This window comes from Gymnodraco acuticeps, unplaced genomic scaffold, assembly GCF_902827175.1.
Source record: "Gymnodraco acuticeps unplaced genomic scaffold, fGymAcu1.1, whole genome shotgun sequence".
NCBI lineage: Eukaryota > Metazoa > Chordata > Actinopteri > Perciformes > Bathydraconidae > Gymnodraco > Gymnodraco acuticeps.
The window spans coordinates 135367-160383 of NW_022991011.1; the positions used below are offsets into that span (position 1 = coordinate 135367).

The following is a 25017-nucleotide window of genomic DNA, read 5'->3' on the forward strand; positions in this document are numbered from 1 at the left end:
TACCGGAAGGGAGCCCGAGGGTGTTTCAGTGCTGCGCGGGTGCACAGGGGGATTACCCAATAGCGATAGCCTTAGAGGGCGAAGCCATATACGAAATAGAACATGAATGATACATTTTGCCGATGTAGAAACTTGTGTGAATCTAACTTTGTGACATGGCCTCTAAACTTCTTGTGAGTTATTATAATTGACTATAGCTGGTAACTCTTTTAAATAGGGCTCATAGGATTAGGCGTTTTCACACCGCAGTACTTTTCCCACTTTAGTTCCGATGTAGTTCCGAAATGTCGCGTTCACACCAAAAAGAGCCGGAACTCAAATGAGTTCATGAGAACCTTTTTACCCCCTTTTCCGTCCCTGCTAGAGAGCAGGTACTTTCGTGGGAGAAAAAGGTTCCTATGTCTGATTGGCTGGGAGGATTGCAAACCAAGCCCCATAAAACTCCCAAAAAGTTTTGTGAAACCGCCATTTTATTATCCTTGCATTAGCATTATTAGCATTAGCCCAGCGCACAAACGCAGAGAGACTAACTTATGGCAACACAAAATAAAACATGGGAGCGGTGGAGATGAGGAGGTGTCGGCGTTCTGGCCGTTTACTCGGAAGGCTTCAGTAGAAGCTGCTGGGAGTCCCAGCAACTCCGGGGACTTCCGGCCGGGGACTTCGGGTGGCAGTATACGCCGTGAAGTTGTTTGCGGCCTGCCAAAGCAGCAGAAGAAGAAGAAGTGACGTCAGCGGCTTAATTTGCCTAATCCTCCCCCAGGGACTTATTCCGGTGTGAACGCGATCTGCTCTTTAGTTCATCAGAACTAAAGAGTTCTTCTAAAGTGGGAAAAGTACTGCGGTGTGAACGCGATCTGCTCTTTAGTTCATCAGAACTAAAGAGTTCTTCTAAAGTGGGAAAAGTACTGCGGTGTGAACGCGCCTAATGTAATATCATTATATTGGACTTAATCAAATTAACTACCAGAGAGCATTCTTCAGTGTGTTGTGCTGTTACCTTGAAGTTTATTATCCTACTCTCTGGAGATAAAGGGTAAGAAACTCTCTATATTGCCTCCTGCATCAAACTATATCGTTCTGTCATTGTAAAATACATTTTCTTCCTATTACGCTGCCGTTGAAGTCCCTCTGTGTCGAGGGAGCGTCTTATTTATTTAACCGCTGTCTTAAAGAGTGTGTGAAGAAGCTGTTGTTGTTCAGGAGGTCACAGTGCTCTCTCCCGTCTGTTTTTGAGGAATCTGTTGCAGCTCATCGTTATCTCGCCTGTCTTCCTCCCAGACTAAAAGAAAGCACCAAGCAGGACTCGGACAAAGTGAAGAGTCTGAGCGTCGACCTTCAGAGGAAAGAGGACGACTCGTCAGACCTCACAGAGAAACTGGCCGACTACAAAAAGCAGATCCAGCAGGTCCAGAAGGAGGTACACGACGTCTATTCTCTATCCTTTGCTCCAGAGAGAGGTGCAGGAATTAGTCCTGAAACCCATTTCACCACATTCCCTCGTCTCCGAGTCAATGTTGTTTTGAACTAGTTTTGGGAAAATATCTGAACTAAGGTCTGTGGTTGACACAAATTGAAGAGACTGATCACGTTTTGTTCTACGACATTAAATATATCAGCAGTGACCCCACTGGTGATTTCTGAAGAGTTGACATGTCTGAAAACGATGGTTGATGCAGGGGGTCCGGCGCGGGGTCTTAAAAAGTATTAAAAGTTGATCAATCAATTTAGCGAAAATGAAGGCTATTAAAAAGTATTAAACGGCATTTTCCAAGGTGTTACATTGTGTAGCTTGTTTTCAATAAGTATATAAATGGTCCAAAGAGGTTGTATTCTACAGTCTGCCTGAATGTAATCATTGCGTAGGTGTGTAGTGTGATTCTGTGTAGTTTATTGATGGCATCCCGTTGGGTTTGACGTCATCTGAACAGGACATCGCACGCTCACTGCTTGATAGCGAGAAGCTCCGTTTACGCCGGTTGCTAAGCAACATCGTTATGGGGAAATGCAAGTCTGCGTCCAAATGGTTGGAAGATGAGGAGGAAGGACAATCAATACTGTATATAGTCAATGTGAGGTAAAGTGTGTCGCCAAGGTAACCGGTTAAAACTCCCAAGTGGAGATGAGGTCTTAAAATGTATGGAAAGGGTCTTAAAAGGTCTTCCTTTGGCCTTCAGGATTCCTGCATATACCCTGTGTTACCAAGTGGCTGAATAGGACTACAGAAGTCGTGGAGGCCGTTGTACGTCATTACGCCGAACACGTAAACACTCCTCCAAGTTAGTTTGCCCTGTTCTGCTTGAAAGCAAGTCCCTGCCTCCTGCAAAGTGTGCAAACAAACGCTTCAACTCGTTCCATTTAGAATCTGTATGTTTGAATATGGATCTGAAGTTGGCGTGACGTTGATGTCGTGCTGCTGGACTCAGCTGTAGTTCCTTTAGAGCAGGGGGGTCAAACTCAAATACACAGTGGGCCAAAATGTAAAAATGGGTACTAGTGGAGGGCCGGACTGGTTCAATGTTTGTTGCAGAACTTATTGAAATGAACTTATTGCACATATTAAACCTGGAACTAACAAAGCTTAAATGATTGCCCATAAAAACAACATTAAATAATCAGTTGCATTCATTTCTTATGGCTCTATCGACCCTATCTTGGCATCTCATCTTGGGTGCAAGGTCATCAATGTTTGGGCTCAGGCTCTGAGCGGAGGAGACCCTCAGGATGGAGTGAAGGGGTGCGTGCAATATACCGACGGGCCAGATCTAACAGGAATTAGAAATTATGAGGGCCGAAATTAAATCCACCAAGGGCCGGATTTGGCCCCCGGGCCTTGAGTTTGACACATGTGCTTTAGGGCATAATGTTAGCATTTAGCTTCTGGCCGTTAGATTTATGATTCGAACATGATAAAAGTAGGGTAGACATGTGGAGATTATCCGGCTGAACAAAACGTGCATTTATCAAACAGGTTCGATTCCCACAGACCTTTTTTCCAGCTATTTTCCAAAATCCTGTTGCTTTTTTTGCCGAGGGAACCAGCAGCGTCCTTCAGGGTGGAACTACAGAAATACGTCATCACTGCACCTCTCTGTCATATACGAGTTAAAGTGGAGATGGGGGATCTGAGTTTACACACTTTCATTTTGAAGAGATGTTGAAGTCTTCATATTTTCCTTTTTGTTTTGTACACAACATTTCTTTTATATCCTTTCCTCCCTAATTCAACATTTTGCTAACACTTTATATTAAGATACACAAATTAACCATCAACTAGTTGTTAATTAACATGCATATTAGCAGTATATTGGCTCTTTATTAGTCATTATAAAACACTTATTAATGCCTTATTCTACATGACCATATTCTACAAGTAATAAGCCATTAGTTGAGAGTTTTTCCTCAATAACCCTCTAATTAGTGCTGATTGATTGTCAGTAAGGAAGTTGCTGTACATGAGTTTTGGTCTTAATATGCTGTTACATTGCATTTAGCTGACGCTTTTATCCAAAGCAACTTACAATAAGTGCGTTCGACCAACAAAATACAAACTTGAAGAAAACAGAATCATATAAGTACATCAGGTTTCATAGAGCCAACACATTTCAAGTGCTACTCAACTGGCTTTAGATAAGCCAGTCCTTTATTAGTATATAAGTGCTTTGTTAGTAGTTCTATCGCTCGAAGTGGAGTCGAAAGAGATGAGTTTTCAGTCTGGAAGGTGTGTAAGCTATCTGCTGTCCTGATGTCAATGGGGAGCTCATTCCACCATCTTGGAGCCAGGATAGCAAACCCACGTGTTTCTGCTGATGGGAACTTCTGTTCGCAGTATGTTGGCTCTTTAATAGTCATTATACATATATTTACAAAGTATGAAAGGGGGCAACTTTAGAATACATTTAATGATGTCTTGTAACATAAGAATAGACCATATTTGTTTGGTGTTATTATTACGGGAGAATTATTATTCTTGTGGTTCTGCTGCCTTATTACGCCCGTATCTTTTAATTGTTATTATATCGCAAGCAGGCGATTTATAAAGGAAACCATTTTAAAAAGACGCTGGCGCAGCTTTGTGGACCCGAGCCCAAAATGACTTGTATGTGTGATGTTGTGTAATCTCTTGTTTCTTCCCGAAGATCTCGGCCATGAGAGAAGAGGAGAAGCTTTCGAAGCAGAAGCTGACCGACATGGAGAAATCCAAGAGGCAGCTTCAGTCTGACATCGCCAGCAGAGACAGAACCATCCAGACACTCAGAGTGGTAACAAACATCCCTCTTTTCCAATAAACACACCAAGAGGGGTTTTAGAAGAAACTCCCTGTTCAGGGCCAGGATGTAGTCCGATGTAGTGATCTCCTTACTGGCGTGTTGATCTCCTTACTGACGTATTGATCTCCTTACTGACGTATTGATCTCCTTACTGGTGTAGTGATCTCCTTACTGACGTATTGATCTCCTTACTGACGTATTGATCTCCTTACTGACGTATTGATCTCCTTACTGACGTATTGATCTCCTTACTGACGTATTGATGTTGTTCAAATCCCAAATCAAAACTCACCTCTTCAGAACTGCTTTTAATCTGTAATTAACGTTTTGTTTTATATATTTTAAGTGCGTTGTTTTAATTATGTTTTTGTGATGTTTTGCTCCGTAACATGTCTTTGAGTTTCTAGAAAAGCGCTATGTAAATATAATGCATTATTATTATTGATCTCCTTCCTTCACTCCTTTAGGAACAATCCTCTGACTCCAAGACTGCCTCGCTCCACCAGAAATCCTGCACAGGTAAACAATGTGTGTTTGTTTCAAGGCTCTATCGTCATGTGCTCAGCAGCTGCAGTCACAGGCTCCTCCAACGGAGCAACATGAACATATATATATATATATATATATATATATATATATGACATAGAACACATAAAACAGATAAAATAGTGCAAGAGAATGTTTTGAGATATGTAAGTAAATACAAATCAAATAGAATACGATATATTAGATAACTGCAAAATACAAACGTGTGACTGCGTGTGTGACTGCGTGTGTGACGGCGTGTGTGACTGTGACTGCGTGTATGACTGCGTGTGTGACTGCGTGTGTGACTGCGTGTGTGACTGCGTGTGTGACTGCGTGTGTGACTGCGTGTGTGACTGCGTGTGTGACTGCGTGTGTGACTGCGTGTGTGACTGCGTGTGTGACTGTGTGACTGCGTGTGTGACTGCGTGTGTGACTGCGTGTGTGACTGCGTGTGTGACTGCGTGTGTGACTGCGTGTGTGACTGCGTGTGTGACTGTGTGTGACGGCGTGTGTGACTGCGTGTGTGACTGCGTGTGTGACGGCGTGTGTGACTGCGTGTGTGACTGCGTGTGTGACTGTGTGACTATGTGAGTGACGGCGTGTGTGATGGCGTGTGTGACTGCGTGTGTGACTGCTTGTGTGACTGCGTGTGTGACTGCTTGTGTGACTGCGTGTGTGACTGCGTGTGTGACTGCGTGTGTGACTGCGTGTGTGACTGCGTGTGTGACTGCGTGTGTGACTGCGTGTGTGACTGCGTGTGTGACTGTGTGACGGCGTGTGTGACTGCGTGTGTGACTGTGTGTGACTGTGTGTGACTGCGTGTGTGACTGCGTGTGTGACGGCGTGTGTGACTGCGTGTGTGATGACTGTGTAGTGACTGGCAGTGTGTGACTGCGTGTGTGACTGCGTGTGTGACGCGTGTGTGACTGCGTGTGTGACTGCGTGTGTGACTGCGTGTGTGACTGCGTGTGTGACTGCGTGTGTGACTGCGTGTGTGACTGCGTGTGTGACTGCGTGTGTGACTGCGTGTGTGACTGCGTGTGTGACTGCGTGTGTGACTGCGTGTGTGACTGCGTGTGTGACTGCGTGTGTGACTGCGTGTGTGACTGCGTGTGTGACTGCGTGTGTGACTGCGTGTGTGACTGCGTGTGTGACTGCGTGTGTGACTGCGTGTGTGACTGCGTGTGTGACTGCGTGTGTGACTGCGTGTGTGACTGCGTGTGTGACTGCGTGTGTGACTGCGTGTGTGACTGCGTGTGTGACTGCGTGTGTGACTGCGTGTGTGACGGCGTGTGTGACTGCGTGTGTGACTGTGTGTGACTGCGTGTGTGACTGCGTGTGTGACTGCGTGTGTGACTGCGTGTGTGACTGCGTGAGTGACTGCTTGTGTGACTGCGTGTGTGACTGCTTGTGTGACTGCGTGTGTGACTGTGTGAGTGACTGTGTGCAGGGCTCTCGACTAACTTTTTTCCCCATCCTCCCGGAACCGTCCCGAAATTAATGTGGACCGTCCCGAATTTAAAATGTTAGTTTTTCTACATTATCATTAGTTAGTATAATTATTAGTATAACGTCGGAGCTTAACGTTACCACTGTCTTTAATTCCGGCCCGGGGCCCGTTTAATACCGGGGCTCGGTACCCATCCCTACATGGGGAGAGGCAGCATATTGCTAAGGACTAAATACGATGGAGAGTTCTCTTCTCAGCCTTATTACCCATAGGGGATGAAGAGGAGTAAGTAAATAAGGAGGCCGGCGCTCCAGGGTCTGGTTCTGCTGTGTGTTTTTGTGATGTAACGGTAAAACATTTTCAGAATTCCTCCACGGGATGCCATTGTACATCACTCAACCAGCGAAATACACACACTCAGTACATAGCTAGACCTGCGAATTTGCGGTCCAGGAATATGCGGGCACAGCCAGCTGGGCGGCTGGCTGACAGCCAGCGGCCCAGCTGTAGCTACATGTGTGTGTATTTCGCGGGTTGCTAAATGTTTTGTGCGTGTGTGTTTATGTTGACAAGGAGGTTTAATAACTGTGTGCTACACAAAACGTGGAGTCGGTTTCATTTTCATCGCCGTTTGTAGTAGTTAGTGTAGAGGAAACTTCTGTGTAGCTATGCAGTGGGAGTCACCGACTCAGGAAGGAGACACGGGAAGAGCAGTAGCTTTGATGTCAAACACATGATGGTTTATTTGGAGTTAACGGCCGGAGGATTCACATCACAAGTCCAAGAGTCAGAGGTTCTGACTTCACGGTAGAGTTGCCACGTCAATTCTGAAGAACTCTACCCCAGACCCATGTATTTAGCTAGTTCAGAGAGCATCATCAACATGCTGCATAACAAGATAGAATGATAACACCTCTATCAGCTGACGCCATCAGGCAGGAACAGGGAGACAGAACACTGAGAGCACAGCAGCCAAGGTTACAGGTGCCTGTGCTCAGTCAGGACAGTTTGAACTGATACACTGGGTCAAAGTTATGGGCCTTGGAAAATATTTCCACAACAGTTTCTTCCTTTTTATCAATTTTGATAATCTAAAACCCTTAGTCTAATAATATTTAGTTCAATACTTAAATCAATGGGAATCTTCAGATTTGAGTGTGGACTTACACAACATCAATTACATCAATAACAATCACATTAAGATTGAAACATTCAATCACAATGATTGATACAGCCAATCATAATAGGAAAAATCATCTCTCATCAGTGTTTGATCATCTTTTGTCAAAAGCATAATAATGAACACACATAAATATTTGTTTTTAAACTAATATCTTTTATCATTTACCATTAGTTAATTTCATTCATCAAACTATAAAATCAAAACCAGCTTGCCGCTTTAAAGATTTACTTCAAGGCAATCACTAGTCAAAAGCATTTTAAAACTCAGGATCGTAAGAGATCCAGCTAAACATTCACAGTTAGAGTATAGAATTCACACTGGTGATTTGATCAATCTGTAATCTGCAAAAGTGCAGTGTCCTCAATTTTAGGATTACTTTTACGTTGACTTAAATACGCTTTAGTCAAGAGTAAGGCACTTAGTGAAATCAATACATTCATTTTAGTCAAGTACATTGTTCAAAATCTGAAAAGGAAAAGTTAGGCAAATATTCAAAGACGTTTGTAAAAACCTGGAAAGGAAGGATTAAACATTTTTAAACCTTGAATTATTACATTTGTAAATGCTACCACTGATCTGTACCAAATTAAGTCTATCAAGTATTCCTATTAGCCATACTTACCCGAGCTACTTATGGTACTTGGAAAGGATTCTTCTGTGTTTATCTAATGTTGAATGTATAATATACATTTCTTTAAATTATACTTCTCTAATTTGAGGATCAAATATGCTACATAATTGTTATATGAAATATTATAAATATTTGTTTTGGGCCAAAACTGAAATTAATCCAGTACTTGAAACATCTTTCTATGCATGGATAATACATTAAAGAGTAGTGTTGTTAAGCATGATTGCTGGATTCAAATCCACTAGAGTGCATGTACCTATCCAGAGGGGAGCCAGAACTTGATAGAGCTTGTCGCCGCACAACCAAACGTAATCTTGTGGCGAGCTAAACCCCACATCACTGGGCCAGGCCAGTTGTATTGCTCACGGTTGCGTTGTCGTTTTCCCAGGCGAGCCATCATCACGAGGTGGGAATGCTCCATGGGGTGTGTGTGTGTATTCCTTCGGTCGATTTTGTGACACGGACAGTCAGACTCCGCACACCGGTAACACAAACGAGGAACCAGAGGGCATATGGAACCGCTCAGCTGGCACTCGCTCGTGATACCTTGTGTGTAGTGTGTTTTGGTGTATGTAGTGCAAGTGTGGTGCAAGTTGGTGATTAGGACACATCACTTGTTGTCATCTACTTCTGTTGGTGATTAGGACACATCACTTGTTGTCATCTACTTCTGTTGGTGATTAGGACACATCACTTGTTGTCATCTACTTCTGTTGGTGATTAGGACACATCACTTGTTGTCATCTACTTCTGTTGGTGATTAGGACACATCACTTGTTGTCATCTACTTCTGTGGTGATTAGGACACATCACTTGTTGTCATCTACTTTGTTGGTGATTAGGACACATCACTTGTTGTCATCTACTTTGTTGGTGATTAGGACACATCACTTGTTGTCATCTACTTCTGTTGGTGATTAGGACACATCACTTGTTGTCATCTACTTTGTTGGTGATTAGGACACATCACTTGTTGTCATCTACTTCTGTTGGTGATTAGGACACATCACTTGTTGTCATCTACTTCTGTTGGTGATTAGGACACATCACTTGTTGTCATCTACTTTTGTTGGTGATTAGGACACATCACTTGTTGTCATCTACTTTTGTTGGTGATTAGGACACATCACTTGTTGTCATCTACTTCTGTTGGTGAATTAGACACATCACTTGTTGTTCATCTACTTCTGTTGGTGACTAGGACACATCACTTGTTGTCATCTACTTTTGTTGGTGATTAGGACACATCACTTGTTGTCATCTACTTTTGTTGGTGACTAGGACACATCACTTGTTGTCATCTACTTTTGTTGGTGATTAGGACACATCACTTGTTGTCATCTACTTCTGTTGGTGATTAGGACACATCACTTGTTGTCATCTACTTCTGTTGGTGATTAGGACACATCACTTGTTGTCATCTACTTCTGTTGGTGACTAGGACACATCACTTGTTGTCATCTACTTTTGTTGGTGACTAGGACACATCACTTGTTGTCATCTACTTTTGTTGGTGACTAGGACACATCACTTGTTGTCATCTACTTTTGTTGGTGACTAGGACACATCACTTGTTGTCATCTACTTTTGTTGGTGATTAGGACACATCACTTGTTGTCATCTACTTTTGTTGGTGACTAGGACACATCACTTGTTGTCATCTACTTCTGTTGGTGACTAGGACACATCACTTGTTGTCATCTACTTCTGTTGGTGATTAGGACACATCACTTGTTGTCATCTACTTTTGTTGGTGATTAGGACACATCACTTGTTGTCATCTACTTTTGTTGGTGATTAGGACACATCACTTGTTGTCATCTACTTCTGTTGGTGACTAGGACACATCACTTGTTGTCATCTACTTCTGTTGGTGACTAGGACACATCACTTGTTGTCATCTACTTCTGTTGGTGATTAGGACACATCACTTGTTGTCATCTACTTCTGTTGGTGACTAGGACACATCACTTGTTGTCATCTACTTTTGTTGGTGATTAGGACACATCACTTGTTGTCATCTACTTTTGTTGGTGACTAGGACACATCACTTGTTGTCATCTACTTTTGTTGGTGATTAGGACACATCACTTGTTGTCATCTACTTTTGTTGGTGATTAGGACACATCACTTGTTGTCATCTACTTTTGTTGGTGATTAGGACACATCACTTGTTGTCATCTACTTCTGTTGGTGATTAGGACACATCACTTGTTGTCATCTACTTTTGTTGGTGACTAGGACACATCACTTGTTGTCATCTACTTCTGTTGGTGATTAGGACACATCACTTGTTGTCATCTACTTTTGTTGGTGATTAGGACACATCACTTGTTGTCATCTACTTCTGTTGGTGATTAGGACACATCACTTGTTGTCATCTACTTCTGTTGGTGATTAGGACACATCACTTGTTGTCATCTACTTTTGTTGGTGACTAGGACCTTGCAGTGGCTGGCGTGGACCCACGTAGCTCTCTCTCTGACCCTTGGCCTTCAGAGCTGTCCTACTGTAGTTATTGGGTTAACACTTGATAGGGATGTTTTCCTGAGTGCAGACAACTCAAGGTAATGGATTAGCACATTTCATTTAAATACAAAAATAGGATAGGCCCCTCAGAATTATTTGGGAGCCTTCCTAACACATGCACATTATAAATGTAAGGTTTGTGTTAGTCATTTAACATGCAAGAATCATAAACTCATCAGTCCAAAGCAGAGAAATGTTATTGTAATTTAAAGGTGAGCTAGTCCCTGCGGATATCACCCCTTCTCAATGATTCTAAATGTTATATTAATTCACCATTTACCGTTTGATAACATATTAGTTTATCTGAAATATTTTCCTCTTCCATAAAACACAGGTTTGAGAAATAAATGTTCCAATATAAAATCAATTACTCAATATAATTGACTCTTCCCTCCCTTTTCTTACATATGTCTCATATGAAATAATAACTTAGGAGTCTATTTAAGCATGGTGTAATCTATTACTCGAGAAGACTCAGTATCACCTGTGTGCAGCTTACAAAAAAACAAACAATTGTGAGAAACATATATTATGCAGGAAATGCATACCTTTGTTGAAAAACAAAGCATATCTGATTTGGGAGGAAAAGCTTCTTCCCCCTAACATCTGAGTCACTACTGAAGGCATAGCATGAATGATAGTGAGTGTCTGAGGGTGTTTTTACTGAGAAATGTCAAACACATTCAAAACCTTACATTTGAAAACAGGTTTGCATTCCTTCTCTTAAAATGACGTTATCATTGGAAACAATAAAAGCTAATTGTTTTGATGTAGAATCTATCAATTGAATCGTTAGAGCAGAACAGAATGGTCGTATTGTAGCCTGAGTTTCGTGCAGCCTTCAGTTTCACTAGGTGGAAACATTGTCCATATAATGTGAATACATGTAGAACTAGACATTAAGAGGCTCCTGACATTAGGCCTATTTTAAAAAATAGTGGGGGCTTTTAACAGCTTGCCAACCTACAGGCATCCTCTGCATAGCAGTATGAATAGCCTTAAAAAACAACCCACTCTGCGGTAACGAGAGTCATATTTCTGAACCAAATGCCCTAAGTTAAGCCGTTAGTCCCATCTGACTGACCCAAGGGTTGGTGCTGGTGTGACCGGGAGGCTTCCAGGTGTTCTTTCAGTTCATGGCTTGGTGGGGGGAGTGGCCCACGTGAGACAGTATTGTTCAGTTTGAGGAGCGGCATTGTCTCTGGAAGCAGGTAATGGTGTCCATTCTCAGACCAGACCATTAATGTCATTTCATGTAGAGCAGCCATAGCATCTCTGTGACTGCACTCAGCCGGACTGTAGCAGGGTAGAACTGGGTGATTCTTAGTGAAGCCGTCCAAGGCCATAGACAGAATGGAACCACGTACCAACAAAAGGGACACAAGGTCATCAATGTCTCTCTTTACCATTGGCCTAATTGCATAAACAAATTAGTGGGAAAAATGTGGAGCACTAATCCATCATCATGTGGAATGTTGAGTTCATCTAAATAATTACTTATGGGTTGAAATTAAATTAACATTAGAACTAAAGTCAGTCATAATTGGACTTTGCACGGATCCGAATCTAAGCAATACACCATTTCCCCAGCTCTGTAATGAAAAGGATAAGAAGATTAGGTACATTACAGGAGTGTTAAAATACCCAAACATGCACACTTATCTTATTCTAGTAGAGATTAGAGGACAAGGTCTAATGTCGTGAACAAAATGATCAAGTCAAAGTTATTTTGTTTATTGTTATGTACCTAATTTAATTTAGTAATTAATCTTGAATTACTAATAACTTTAAAGAAGGCAACAATTTACAATTTGGATGAAGTGATTACTCATCCAAAGTGTGTGTGTGTGTGTGTGCTTGTCTGCCCAAGGTTTAAAACATTTGGGACAGCACAGCAGTGAGAATGTTATGAGAACCAATCTGTTGTTTACACTAAACTCGAAGGAAGCTAGACTGGAACATTTTAAATAAATCAAAACACTTGCACATTAATTAAATACATTCTCACTTAGCTCGAGCTGGGTTCAATACTTTTCTTTATGGTATTTAAAATTGGGCTCGAGTAGAACCCCTGGATTTGGCTTGCAACACAAAGTGATACTGATCTCTGTAGGACTTGGGAAGTGTTATGATTCAAAGTGCCTGTGAAAGAGAGGCCCTTGGAAAACAACATCTGTTTTTTAACTGTAATTACTTATTTTAAAGAAATTGCAACATTATACTTTTAAAGAATTGCTCAATTAATTTAACACATTTATTATGCACACAATAAAAACGTCAACAAATATATTGATCCTGGCTTAACCAGCGACCTTTACTCTGTTGTTCATAAGCTCGGTTTCAGAAAACTTGTCAGTAGTTTAACAACTATTTTAATGTTAGTATTGTCTATGGAGACCAATTGGTTGATACTAGAAATAATTTGAAGCAGTTTAATAAATAATGTTAAACTATTTTTAAAACTGTAATTGAACTTCAACTTATATTAATTACCTGACTCCAGTGGCCAGTTGGAACAGAATAATTAACACAGATTCCATTTTGCTGCAACAGCGCAAAAGGTTTCAACAACAATTAGTATTATGTCTGAGTCTAGTTCTGCTTATCTGCTTTGTTTCGGAATGTGTTCAATACATTAGGTTTTTATTCATTATTACTATACAATACATAGATTAAGAATAAATGAAACAAATAATACAACATTGACCTAAAAACAGATTTTGCAACCCTGACCTCCTCAGGCAGGTCTCTGAGGGTCTCGGGGCGCAGGACGGGCATAGGGTTTATACAAGGTCACAAAGATATCTTAACATACCAGCAATACCATCTAAGAATGGATTCTTAAAGCAATATAATCTTATTTTCTTCTTACACCTAGCGCTCACCCTGAACAGTGGGCTTCTTGTTTACATGTTCCCCTGCACTCAGAGGCAGGACATAAAAACACTCTTTATTTTTCTCAGGTCATTTACTTTTGGTGAGATAATTAATGTTTAGTTCATGTTACCCTGTCTATGGACTGATTCATTATTGTTACAAAACATACACAAGACGGCGGGACAAACCAATATAGACCCCCATACAAACAATCAGACAAACAAAACATGAACTCGTAATAAACACCAGCGCGACAGCAAAGCTCTTCAGCTCAATTTAGTCCGGATTTTAGAGATCTTAGAGGGGGGGGGGAATTCTCTCCAGTGCGGCGTCTTCTCACGTCTACCCTTGCATACAAGTGATTTATCGGTGCCTGAAAGCCGTCCAAGAACGATAACTAGCTTATCCTCTTGCGACAACCACTAGGCTATCTGTTTCTAGTGGCGCTGTGCCCCCCCGATCGGAGCCCACAGACTTTTCCCCTTCTCTCCAAACAGCTCAGTTGACTGTAGTCCGTACGACCAGCCTATATCTACTAGCCATCGAGTTCACCTCAAGGTGAAACACAGTTTGCCTATGCTTGCTTGCCACTACACACCTCTGATCAATTAGCCTATAATTGTATGTATGCACTCCTGACCGCCACCTGCTCCAGAGAGCCGTGGCGCATCGGGTGATGCACGCACTTCTCGCTGGCCCGTCTAACCATGAGGAAAGCGGTCCTAAACAACGAGTGCTTTTAGACCGTCCCGTTTGAAGGACGGTGGTGCCGTGAGTTAAAACCTATAGGCAATAAGCTGTGACTTTCTCCCTCTCAGCCTGCACTGCTCCAGCCCCACACACACGCGGTGAGGTTTTTACACACACACACGCAAGGCTGCAGCTGGAGCCGTGTTTTTACAGAGAGGTGATAGCAGTAAATATCTCTGGCTGCTTATTTTCAACTGCTATGTTCGGCCGCTAAGACCCTCAAAATCCGGCGATTTGTCCAGTACAAATCTTTTACATTGCTTTCAATTCACACAGAAGCTCCACCTCACTGATGCCCCTTCTTTAAGGTCTCTCTAAACATGAGCTGTGTATGCCTGTATGGCAGTTCCGTCCCGAGCAGCACACACAGAGGAAATCAGCCAGGACTGAGTCCCCAGACACTGATCTCCTGGGTTTATCTATCCCCAAATGTTCATTAACCAAAAGGAAACGCAGCCGATCAGTTTCACAGGTAATTTTAGGATACCGTCAATCACAGATTCTGGTAAGGCCATGTCCAAAGTAGATTTGAAAATCACACTTACCAGCTCTGTAGATCTGTTGGCATCCTGCCGACAACGCCAATCTGTAGAGGAAACTTCTGTGTAGCTATGCAGTGGGAGTCACCGACTCAGGAAGGAGACACGGGAAGAGCAGTAGCTTTGATGTCAAACACATGATGGTTTATTTGGAGTTAACGGCCGGAGGATTCACATCACAAGTCCAAGAGTCAGAGGTTCTGACTTCACGGTAGAGTTGCCACGTCAATTCTGAAGAACTCTACCCCAGACCCATGTATTTAGCTAGTTCAGAGAGCATCATCAACATGCTGCATAACAAGATAGAATGATAACACCTCTATCAGCTGACGCCATCAGGCAGGAGCAGGGAGACAGAACACAGAGAGCACAGCAGCCAAGGTTACAGGTGCCTGTGCTCAGTCAGGACAGTTTGAACTGATACACTGGGTCAAAGTTATGGGCCTTGGAAAATATTTACACAACATTTAGCAGGGTATTTTTATTTTAACTCTCGTCCCAAATTCGTCCCAAAATAATTTTGTATCCTCCCCGACACTATTTTTTTCGGCCCCGGGACGACGGGACGTCCTTAAGCTCGAGCCCTGACTGTGTGTGAGTGACTGTGTGTGTGACTGTGTGTGTGACTGTGTGTGAGTGACTGTGTGTGTGACTGTGTGTGTGACTGTGTGAGTGACTGTGTGTGTGACTGTGTGAGTGACTGTGTGTGAGTGACTGTGTGTGTGACTGTGTGAGTGACTGTGTGAGTGACTGTGTGAGTGACTGTGTGAGTGACTGTGTGAGTGACTGTGTGTGAGTGACTGTGTGAGTGACTGTGTGTGTGACTGTGTGTGACTGTGTGTGTGACTGTGTGAGTGACTGTGTGAGTGACTGTGTGAGTGACTGTGTGAGTGACTGTGTGTGTGACTGTGTGTGTGACTGTGTGTGTGACTGTGTGTGTGACTGTGTGTGTGTGACTGTGTGTGTGACTGTGTGTGTGACTGTGAGTGACTGTGAGTGACTGACTGTGTGAGTGACTGTGTGTGACTGACTGTGTGAGTGAATGTGTGTGTGACTGTGTGAGTGACTGTGTGTGTGACTGTGTGTGTGACTGTGTGTGACTGTGTGTGACTGTGTGTGTGACTGTGTGAGTGACTGTGAGTGACTGTGTGTGACTGACTGTGTGTGTGACTGTGTGAGTGACTGTGAGTGACTGTGAGTGACTGTGAGTGACTGTGTGTGACTGACTGTGTGAGTGACTGTGTGTGACTGACTGTGTGAGTGACTGTGTGTGTGACTGTGTGAGTGACTGTGTGTGTGACTGTGTGTGTGACTGTGAGTGAGCAATCCGTCCTTTGTGTTGAAAGAGATGTATCTTTACATTTAGTAGTACCTGTTTTGCTGTGATGGAGCAAGGTGTTTATTTTGGGTAATTCTGTCTGTGTGTAAATCTGCACATCTGTGTGTGTGTGTGTGTTTCTAGACCTTGAAGCCACGCAGCGTGTGATGGAGGATATGCGTCTGGCTCTGACGGAGCAGGAGGAGACGCAGGACCAGATGGAAACCGTCCTGGAGGAGAAACTCACCGTCATCCAGGAGCTCTCCAGCGGTAAGGAGCCAAAACAGAGCATTGATTGTCTTATCGCACAAAACATGCTGCTTCAAGTCTTCATTAAAAACTCACCTGTTCACCGTGACCTTTGTGATTTTGATATTTTAAATAGTTCTCGAGCTGTCTTTCTACATTTTAGTTTGACTAAATCCTGATCCTGATTAAAACAACATTTTCTGTGTCTTCTTCTCTGGTTTCAGAGGTGGAGAAGTTGAGAGGGATGTTGTTGCAGCAGGATCGCCGTGGAAACGATGCAAACGATCCAACAACCGGCCAATCGGATGACCTCAAACGGGCCAAACAGGAAGTGGCCCAGTCACAGGAACGCTTCAAGGTAACGAAGGACACATTTTACAAGTTTGATAAATCAATAATCTGTCACTTATCTTTGTCAAATGTCCACAAATTTGGTTCGACACTATTTCTAAATCACCGTTCCTCGTAAAAATGTAAAAAATGTCTTTAAACTTAAATATCTCATTTCAAAGCAACCAGACAACACACACACACTTATACTCCATGTGCTGAAGTTCTTTAATAACAACTAGGAAGACTATTTCTTTATATATACGCATTTCATTTGGGATTTAGCTCAATCCACATGTTAAATCAGGGGTGTCGAACTCAAATTCATGGCGGGCCACATCAGCGTTATGGTTGCACTCAAAGGGCCTGTAACTTTAATGCTGCGTTCACACCGGAAGCGAATATTCGCATCGCTCTAAACGCTCGATTTTCACCGCGGCTGTCACCTGTGTTTACTCGCATCTTCAAACAAGACGCGCTGGCTCGGGAGCTACAACTACAAGAAAATGAACATATTTGACCGTGATTTCATTGTAATACACGTTTCAAAATGATGCCGAAGTAACAACATACTGATACCGGTTAGTAAGAACCATGAATTAATGCTTTGACAAGTCTGCAGACAGACGGCAGAGAAACACCTTTTAAAATGCGTGTTTTCTAAATGTAGCTTGGCTAAGCTAACGCAGTATATGCTCAGACCGTCCACACTCACAACAACGGCCTCCAGACATAAATAAACCAGCGACTGTATTCGCCATGACACAGGCAGTCTGTGGTTTGTACTTGTTTAACTTCTGTCTAGTTTCTGAACAGATATGAGGAGCTGTGAGCTCTGAGTGCTAAGAGCTAACGGCTGATCTTATGGTTTTCTGGTTGAACGTCAGTGACGGCAGACTGAGATCCTCATCGCTGATTGGCTACCGCGAGATTGCGTCACGCGAATTTGGCGCTCGAGTTGAAAAAATTGAACTTGAGCGTTTGCCCCTTCGATCGCCTCAATCGCGCCGCGGAATTCGCATCAACCGGTTCATGCTCGCTGTCGGAGCGAATTTGCGCCCCCAAAAATCGCATCGCGTCCGGTGTGAACGCAGCATCAGACTATACAAATATACTTATATATAAAATAGAGTATTATATTACATTATTGCCTCTGCATTGGGTTATTATCGGATAGGGTAACAACTTCATAATTAACTGCGTCTGAAAGCAGAAGTCTACGGACAAATGATTGCAAGTCTCTTCAGTGCGTTTGTCACAAAATGAGATGCATTGTGGGACATGTCGTTTATGGGCAACATGGTTCTGTAAAGCGCCATGTCACCGTGTAATAAACCTATTATATTCTCTTCCGAGCTCTTGAGGGCCACGTGAAATGAGGTCGAGGGCCAAATCCTTGAGTTTGACCCCCCTGTGTTAAACAGATTCTCCTCCTTGTTGTCTACCAGCTGTGTGCGGAGAAACATCAGAGCGAGCGCAGGAAGTGGCTCGATGAGAAGCTGCTCCTGATTGGCCAGGCTAAAGAGGCGGAGGACAAGAGGAACCAGGAGATGAGGAAGTTCGCTGAAGACCGAGAGCGGCACGCCCGACAGCAGAGCCAGCTGGTAGGAACACGAGGATACTGTATCATGTTTTATAACTGTTTGTGTGATAGAGGTGATGCAATGTTTTTAGTGTTTGTTGATTGTTGAGTACCTGCCTCAAAATTAGCATAATTAATCTCTTTTCAGAGATTAATGTATTTGTATGCTTTGTCCTTGTTTGAATAAATACATATCAAAACATGCCATCACCTTGAAGCACAGCTGAGATAAAGTCAACCTGCAGCTTTAAAACGTCTTGTTTAGACTCATGACGGTTACCGTAGTGACCCGGATATAAGACGGGTTTTTCTTTCCTAGACAAAAATCTGAAAAAGAAGGGTCGCCTTATATTCGGGGTCTAGACTTTTCGATGTGATTACACAGTCACAACAACCGATCGCACCAAACGAGTGTTCCCCCAGAGAGACACTGTCTTAAAGCAACAGTACACAGCAACATAAAATATATATATATATGTTAATAATTTAGTTTTTGGAAGACAGGGTCGGATTAAATAAGTGTAAACTTCTTCCCACCCCTTTTCGGATGTGTAATTAAGTAAATCATTTGTTTATATATAATTTAGTCAGTAATATTTTTGCTTATCAATTTGACACTGCTTAAGTTTGTACAGTATCATAATTCTCATGATGCATTTCATTATTATTGTTATTTTATGTTTTAATGCTGTCAAAATTATCACGTTAACGGCGGTAATTAATTTTTTTAATTCATTGCATTTAACGCATGTGCAGAATGGACCGCCCCATACGTGCCACCAGTGGCAGCGCCAGGGTATGGCTGGGGTAGGCTACACCCATACCAAGAAATGGCTTAGCCCCACAATGAACAATGATGTTAAAGGAAGCAAAATAAAGTCCGCCAACTCGCGGAGTAAATTGCACAGACAGCAGTTAGTCAGATTGATTTCAGCCTCTTGTCTGGAAATACCGAAGACCAGAAACGGTTTTGAAAACTTTTGTCACGTAGTGATCGTCTTCTCAATAGAACATCTTTGATAAGGGCGTGGTGTTGTTGCAGGAAGTCCCGACGGAGAATACTTTTGCTGTAGTACAGGGGTGCACATAACTGGTACGCAGGTTATGTGCGTAATCTGAAATGCGTACCGTCACTTGTGTTACAAAGCGCATTTGCGTACCGACGTACTTGTGGAGCTTTTCCAGAAGGCGGTTAGATCACCGGACGACAGAGTCGGTCTCCGTGTGCACAGACAGGGCTGCTGTTAACGTCGGTCTGGACAACGGAACTGTGCCAAAACTACGCCAACCGGCTGCGGAGGGAGACCCCCCCCCCTTCACTGGAGAACTGCGCTAAAACAGCTGATCACAACGTTCACACTCTGTGGTCACGAAGTACTCCACTAGCCCCCCCCCCCCCCCCCCTCTGTCGACTTTCCTGAAGTACTCCCCCGTTGATAGAAATCAACACGTAATGAATTAAGACCCCACGGTTTGATGATTGATAGGTGTGTGGGTTGTCTTTCATTTTGACACGCAGACATTTTTTATAATAAACATAGATACTGTGTTAAATGGATATATCCGCCTTCTTTCATTATCTTTCCATTCCCACAACAATATACATAAAGAAATGGCATATTTTGGACATAGTTGGAATGGTGATTAATCTGATTAATTAAATTTTTAAGCTGTGATTAATCTGATTAAACATTTTAATCGTTTGACAGCCCTAGTTTTTTTATTATTGTTTTACATATTCAAAATGTAAAACAGGAGAGATGGAGAGACACAGACCAACTCCAACAAAGTGGATCAAAAGTAGGCGAGTTAATAAACAAGAGAGGCGAAGTTACGATGCCAATTTTAAGATAATGGTGATCAGCGAAGTCGTCCAACAACTGTCGAGCAGCAAAGAAATAAGTTGTTACTGAGTGTAACGTTAGAAGATGGCGAGCCCAGAAAGCCCTCCTTTAAAAATGTAAATAATCAGAGAAAAGTGTTTTTTAGGTAACCCCAATCAAATAGAGGTGAAATGTCCTAAAAGGCCACCGTACGGAGGATAAAACATGGTCACAAGACTATAATATTCTACATTTCTTTGTATGTCTTTCTCCCTCACACACACACTAACAATACAGAACAAAACCCCTCACGTTTTCCTGCATCTTCATGTCTGTGTTCCCAGGAGTCGTTGTCCTCCCAGCTGGCGGAGAAGGAGCAGCTGATGGAGAGATGGAGGAAGGAGAGAGACACTATAGTCTCAGCTCTGGATGTCCAGTTACAGAAGCTGCTCTCCAGCCAAGTGGAGAACGAGAAGCTCATCCAGCAGCTGCAGAGCAAGAGCACACACACACCAGCAGAGGTCAGTGCAACACAAAGAACATACGATTAGATGGAACTTTATTCATCCCCTTGGGGAAATTCAGGAGTTTGTGGCAGCAGCAGTGTGAGAGTTTGAAAACAGGATTCACACACGCAAAAATAAAGATAAAATGATAAAGTAATGTTAAGAGAGAGAGAGGTCAATACAACACAAACACAGACATGGTTGAGATTCATTATTATTCAGTTGCGCAACAACAACAATAATCTTGGAGTACATCACCTCCTGCCACAGCAGCAAATCGTGGAAATGCCCCACGAATAGTGCTGCGTACCGGTACGCCGAACCGGACCTGAACCTGAACCTCTGGACTTGAGTCCGGACCTGAACCTGAATGTGAGTCCAGGTACGCAGCACTACACGAACACAAGAAACAGAGGGCAGATATAGGTTTCCTAAATGACACACGAACATTTTCCCTAATCATGTTTAACGCACACACATTGTCAGGTCTCCTAAACTTGGACATGTTCCAGATGTAGAAAGGTCATCATCTCATGACGTCTTTAGGAGTCTTGCAGGATAGGAATTATCCAGTTAACAAACTATATATGTGTTTGCACATGACCACATACAATTTTCCTTACGTTAACCAACACACCAACATCCTTATCGTTTCTTAGCTAATGCATGCTGGATATGAACCACTAACTTTAGGCTTTAACTGTATTATATCTGAGGAAGACCTCTCTTGGAGTTCCTCTGACCTTTGCCAATTTACTTAACATGGGTAATAATAATAATCCTTATATTTATTATAGCGCTTTATCAAAGACTCTCAAAGCGCTTTACAAATACACATTACACATACAGATCATACATGTAATGGTCATCCACTGTGGACAATACCCACAGGAGCAAATTCGGGGCCCAAGGACACAACGGGTACATCTGCTGATAATTGCGGAAGACACAATAAGCGCTTTCACACCGGAGTACTTTTCCCGTTTAGTTCCGATAGTTCCTGGGATTTTGCGTTCACACCAAAAAGAGAACTTAGTTCAGAGAACTTTTACGCCCCTTTTCAGTGCCTGCTGGAGAGGTGGGACTTTCCTGGGGAGAACAAAGTACCAATTTCTATTGGCTGGCCGAATTGCAAACCACGCCCCGTAAAACTCTGAAAAGTTTTGTGAAGCCGCCATTGTATTTGTTGGCATTAGCATTATTAGCATTAGCCCCGCGCACCAACGCAGAGAGACTAACTTATGGCAACGGTGGAGATGAGGAGGTGTCGGCGTTCTGGCGATTTACTCTGAAGAAGGCCTTCCCCAACTCCGGGGACTTCCGGCCTGCCAGTAAACCCAAAGCAGAAGAAGAAGAAGTGACGTCAGCGGCTTCATTTGCCTAATCCTCCCTCAGGGAACTTATTCCGGTGTGAACGCGATCGGCTCTTAGTTCCATGGGGGAACTAAGTGCTGGGAACTAAGTGCGGCAAAGTACTTGGTGTGAAAGTGGCTAATGGAGCCTCTCTGACCTCTGTTACCTTCATAACTAAGCCAGAAACACGTTGTAATAAGGATTCTGCCATAACAGTAACTATTGAAACGGGATATCAGAGTAAGAAGTTGAGCATTTGTATGAACATGTTTAATATATTTACATAGGTGTGCAGATTTGATCTAGCATAACACACACTGAAGATGTCAGAAGGGTCTGCTTTTTACACCGAAGCGACTGACCAGGAGCATTTAGAGATAGAGAGGGAGGACACATGCTCGTATGTCCAGATATCATTCCTCCTGTTATGGCTTTTATTGGATTGTTTCACCTTCAGGAAAAAGTAGTTTGAGACATCCTAGTAGTGTGCTTTGTCACTTTTGCACACTGAGAGTTTGAAGCAACAAGGGTTTCATTCAGTGTTATTTCAACTTTTTTTTAAATAAGATCTCTTGCAAGAACGCACCCAAATGTTAGGCAGGGAAAAAGAACATACGGTCATATCCAAATATCCAAATTGTGCTTAAGGCGAATTATTTACACAAGACAATTTGACCAGAGAGCAGTGTTTCCGCCAGACCAGGGGTGAGAGGGCGTCCACCCCGAGAGCAGGGGGGGGGGAAACGTCACGTCTTGTCACGTGACTTGATTTTTTAATTGAGCCGTCCCTTATAGATATTATCTCTTTACGTATTAGTGATGGGAATTCATTTGGCTCGGCTCACTAAGAAGCGCCGGCTCTTCATGTTACCACAGTTTACCACGGAGCCTCAGTTTCTCCGCTGCGAGGCTCCGGCGCTCGCAGTTCACGCGCGTGCTCCTCTAGCACCCCCCGTCAAGGCTCGCCGGCAGTACACTTTCCGTCACAGGAACACTTTGCTGGCAGCAAATATAATCCCACCAAACTCCTTTGCCAACAGAGGGATGTCCTTGTTCTTTTCGTCATTTCAAGCGATTAAAAACTCTCGATCTTCTCTCAAATTATTTATTTTTTTGGACGCCCTCAGCTCGAGTTCAGGGCGTTCCGAGCTGAATAAGGGCGGCAAGACGCCACCCTAGCGGAAACGCTGCCAGAGAGACTTACATTTGCCAAAGTTCTACAGATTATTTTGGTCAAAGTCTTGAGAAATAGAAGCCAACAGAAAACACAATTCAACAGAACCAGATACATTATAGAAGAACACCCTTTTCTGCGAGTGAACATGGCGGCAGATGTTCTTAAACTTTTGAGCAGCTTTCCAGGCGTTTGGGTCAATAACGTCTTCCACTCGTCAGGTCTTTTTCTTTTCTTCCTGCTCTGTGTGTTTGCTGGTGACTCAGCTCCGTTAACATCTCTGTTTCCGATGCGTTGCATAACATTTCCCCGCTGAGCTTCTGTGAGCTTTTTCAGAATGACATATCAATCAATCAATCAATGTTTATTTATATAGCCCAATATCACAAATGTTACATTTGTCTCAGTGGACTTTACAGTTTGTACAAAATATCAGTATGACAATACGACACCCTCTGACTATCTGTCACGCAGCTGCAGAACAGCCGGTGTGAAGGGCAGGCTGTAAGGATTCCACAAATCAAATTGACGCTCCGCTCATGTCTGGTTAGAGCCGTATTGATTTAGAAATTGGACGGATAATAGCCGCTCATTTTATGCCTGGCGTCTTTATCTGGGAATCCACGGAGGATATGAAGGACAACTCGATACAGCAGTGACATATCCACACTGCAGGGCTCTTTTTCATTCTCTGCTCCTCGTTTTTGTGCATGCGGTGCTTGGAAATACCTTCAAATGTAATGCAGGCACACCAATAAGTACGAGGTGGTGAACTTTTATATCTAGTGCACCAATTTAACATTATTTTGCCCATAAAAACAGGTATAAGTAAACTGTTCAGTACCAACATATCACACCTGATGCCCTGTTTTGTTGTGTTGAGGCAAATATACACGTGTTTTATATATACAGCTAAGTTAATGATAAAATGTTGATATTGACACTGACAGAAAGTAAGTTAGACAATAGATTAAAAACCAGTGGCGAACTGTGGCCATCACAACTGGACCTTCTGTAGACACACACACCCCCCACAGAATACCTTGGTGAAGGATATTCTACCCAGAGACCCAGAACAAGATCTGATTGGTTGCTTTCTTTTCTACTGAAATGCGTAGCATGGTCTGAGAGGACAAACAAATCAACGTAACACTGTAATATTACAGATCAACAACACGGATACGATTCTCATTTATTCATTTTATTTCTATAATTAAATCGATTTGTTCCAGGGTATTCTCTGAATACCTTGAAGGCCCTGACGGTTCGCCACTGATAAAAACACGCTTCATTCAGATATACATGACCTAAATTCTGACCAGAAATTGAGTTTAATTAACGTCTTTTGGCAAAAAAGTGATATGAGCGTTCAGAAAATCAACGTGTTTCCACATTTCAGTCATCTATAAAAATAAATCATCATTATCTATTGGTAGGTTGGTTGTTTGGTTGGTTGGTTGTTTGGTTGGTTGGTTTATCGATCCAAATTTGGGAAATTGTTTCGTCGCAGAAGTGTGTTCAGACATTAAAAGACAATACTTAAAATACCTAAAAAAGTTGAAAAATAGAATTATTACAAATAAAATGAAAAATATTATATCAAATATAAACAATATAAAAAAACAATATAAAATATTCTGTATCATTTAAAATAAAGAGTCAAAAATACTACAGGATCCAAAATACTACAGGTTTTTTATGAGAGGATGGGTTAGCAACAGAAAACCTAACGTCCGTTAACTTCCTGTTTCAGTCTGCTGAGGGTGAAGGTGTCATGGCGGAGATTCAAGCGGCTCTTTCTGAACGAGACTCTGAGATCCTGAGACTGAAGGAAGAGCTCGATGCTGCAAACATCAAACAGGAGGAAACACAGGTGAGTTTCTACCTAACCTAATCTTACCTACCTACTTCGTCATGCTAGCTA

At 42.6% G+C, this 25017-nt stretch overlaps 1 protein-coding gene across 1 annotated transcript in view; it reads left to right on the forward strand.

The window, feature by feature from the left end:
- The window catches only part of kif20ba (kinesin family member 20Ba), a gene marked incomplete in the record, with an annotated part of 92764 nt that overhangs the window by 42743 nt on the left and 25004 nt on the right, over positions 1–25017 (forward strand). Inside the window, 8 exon segments of the mRNA XM_034236199.1 lie at positions 1282–1420; positions 4140–4262; positions 4739–4790; positions 16221–16346; positions 16550–16683; positions 18104–18259; positions 20405–20581; positions 24847–24966. Of these exon segments, the coding sequence (XP_034092090.1) occupies positions 1282–1420; positions 4140–4262; positions 4739–4790; positions 16221–16346; positions 16550–16683; positions 18104–18259; positions 20405–20581; positions 24847–24966 (1027 nt within the window).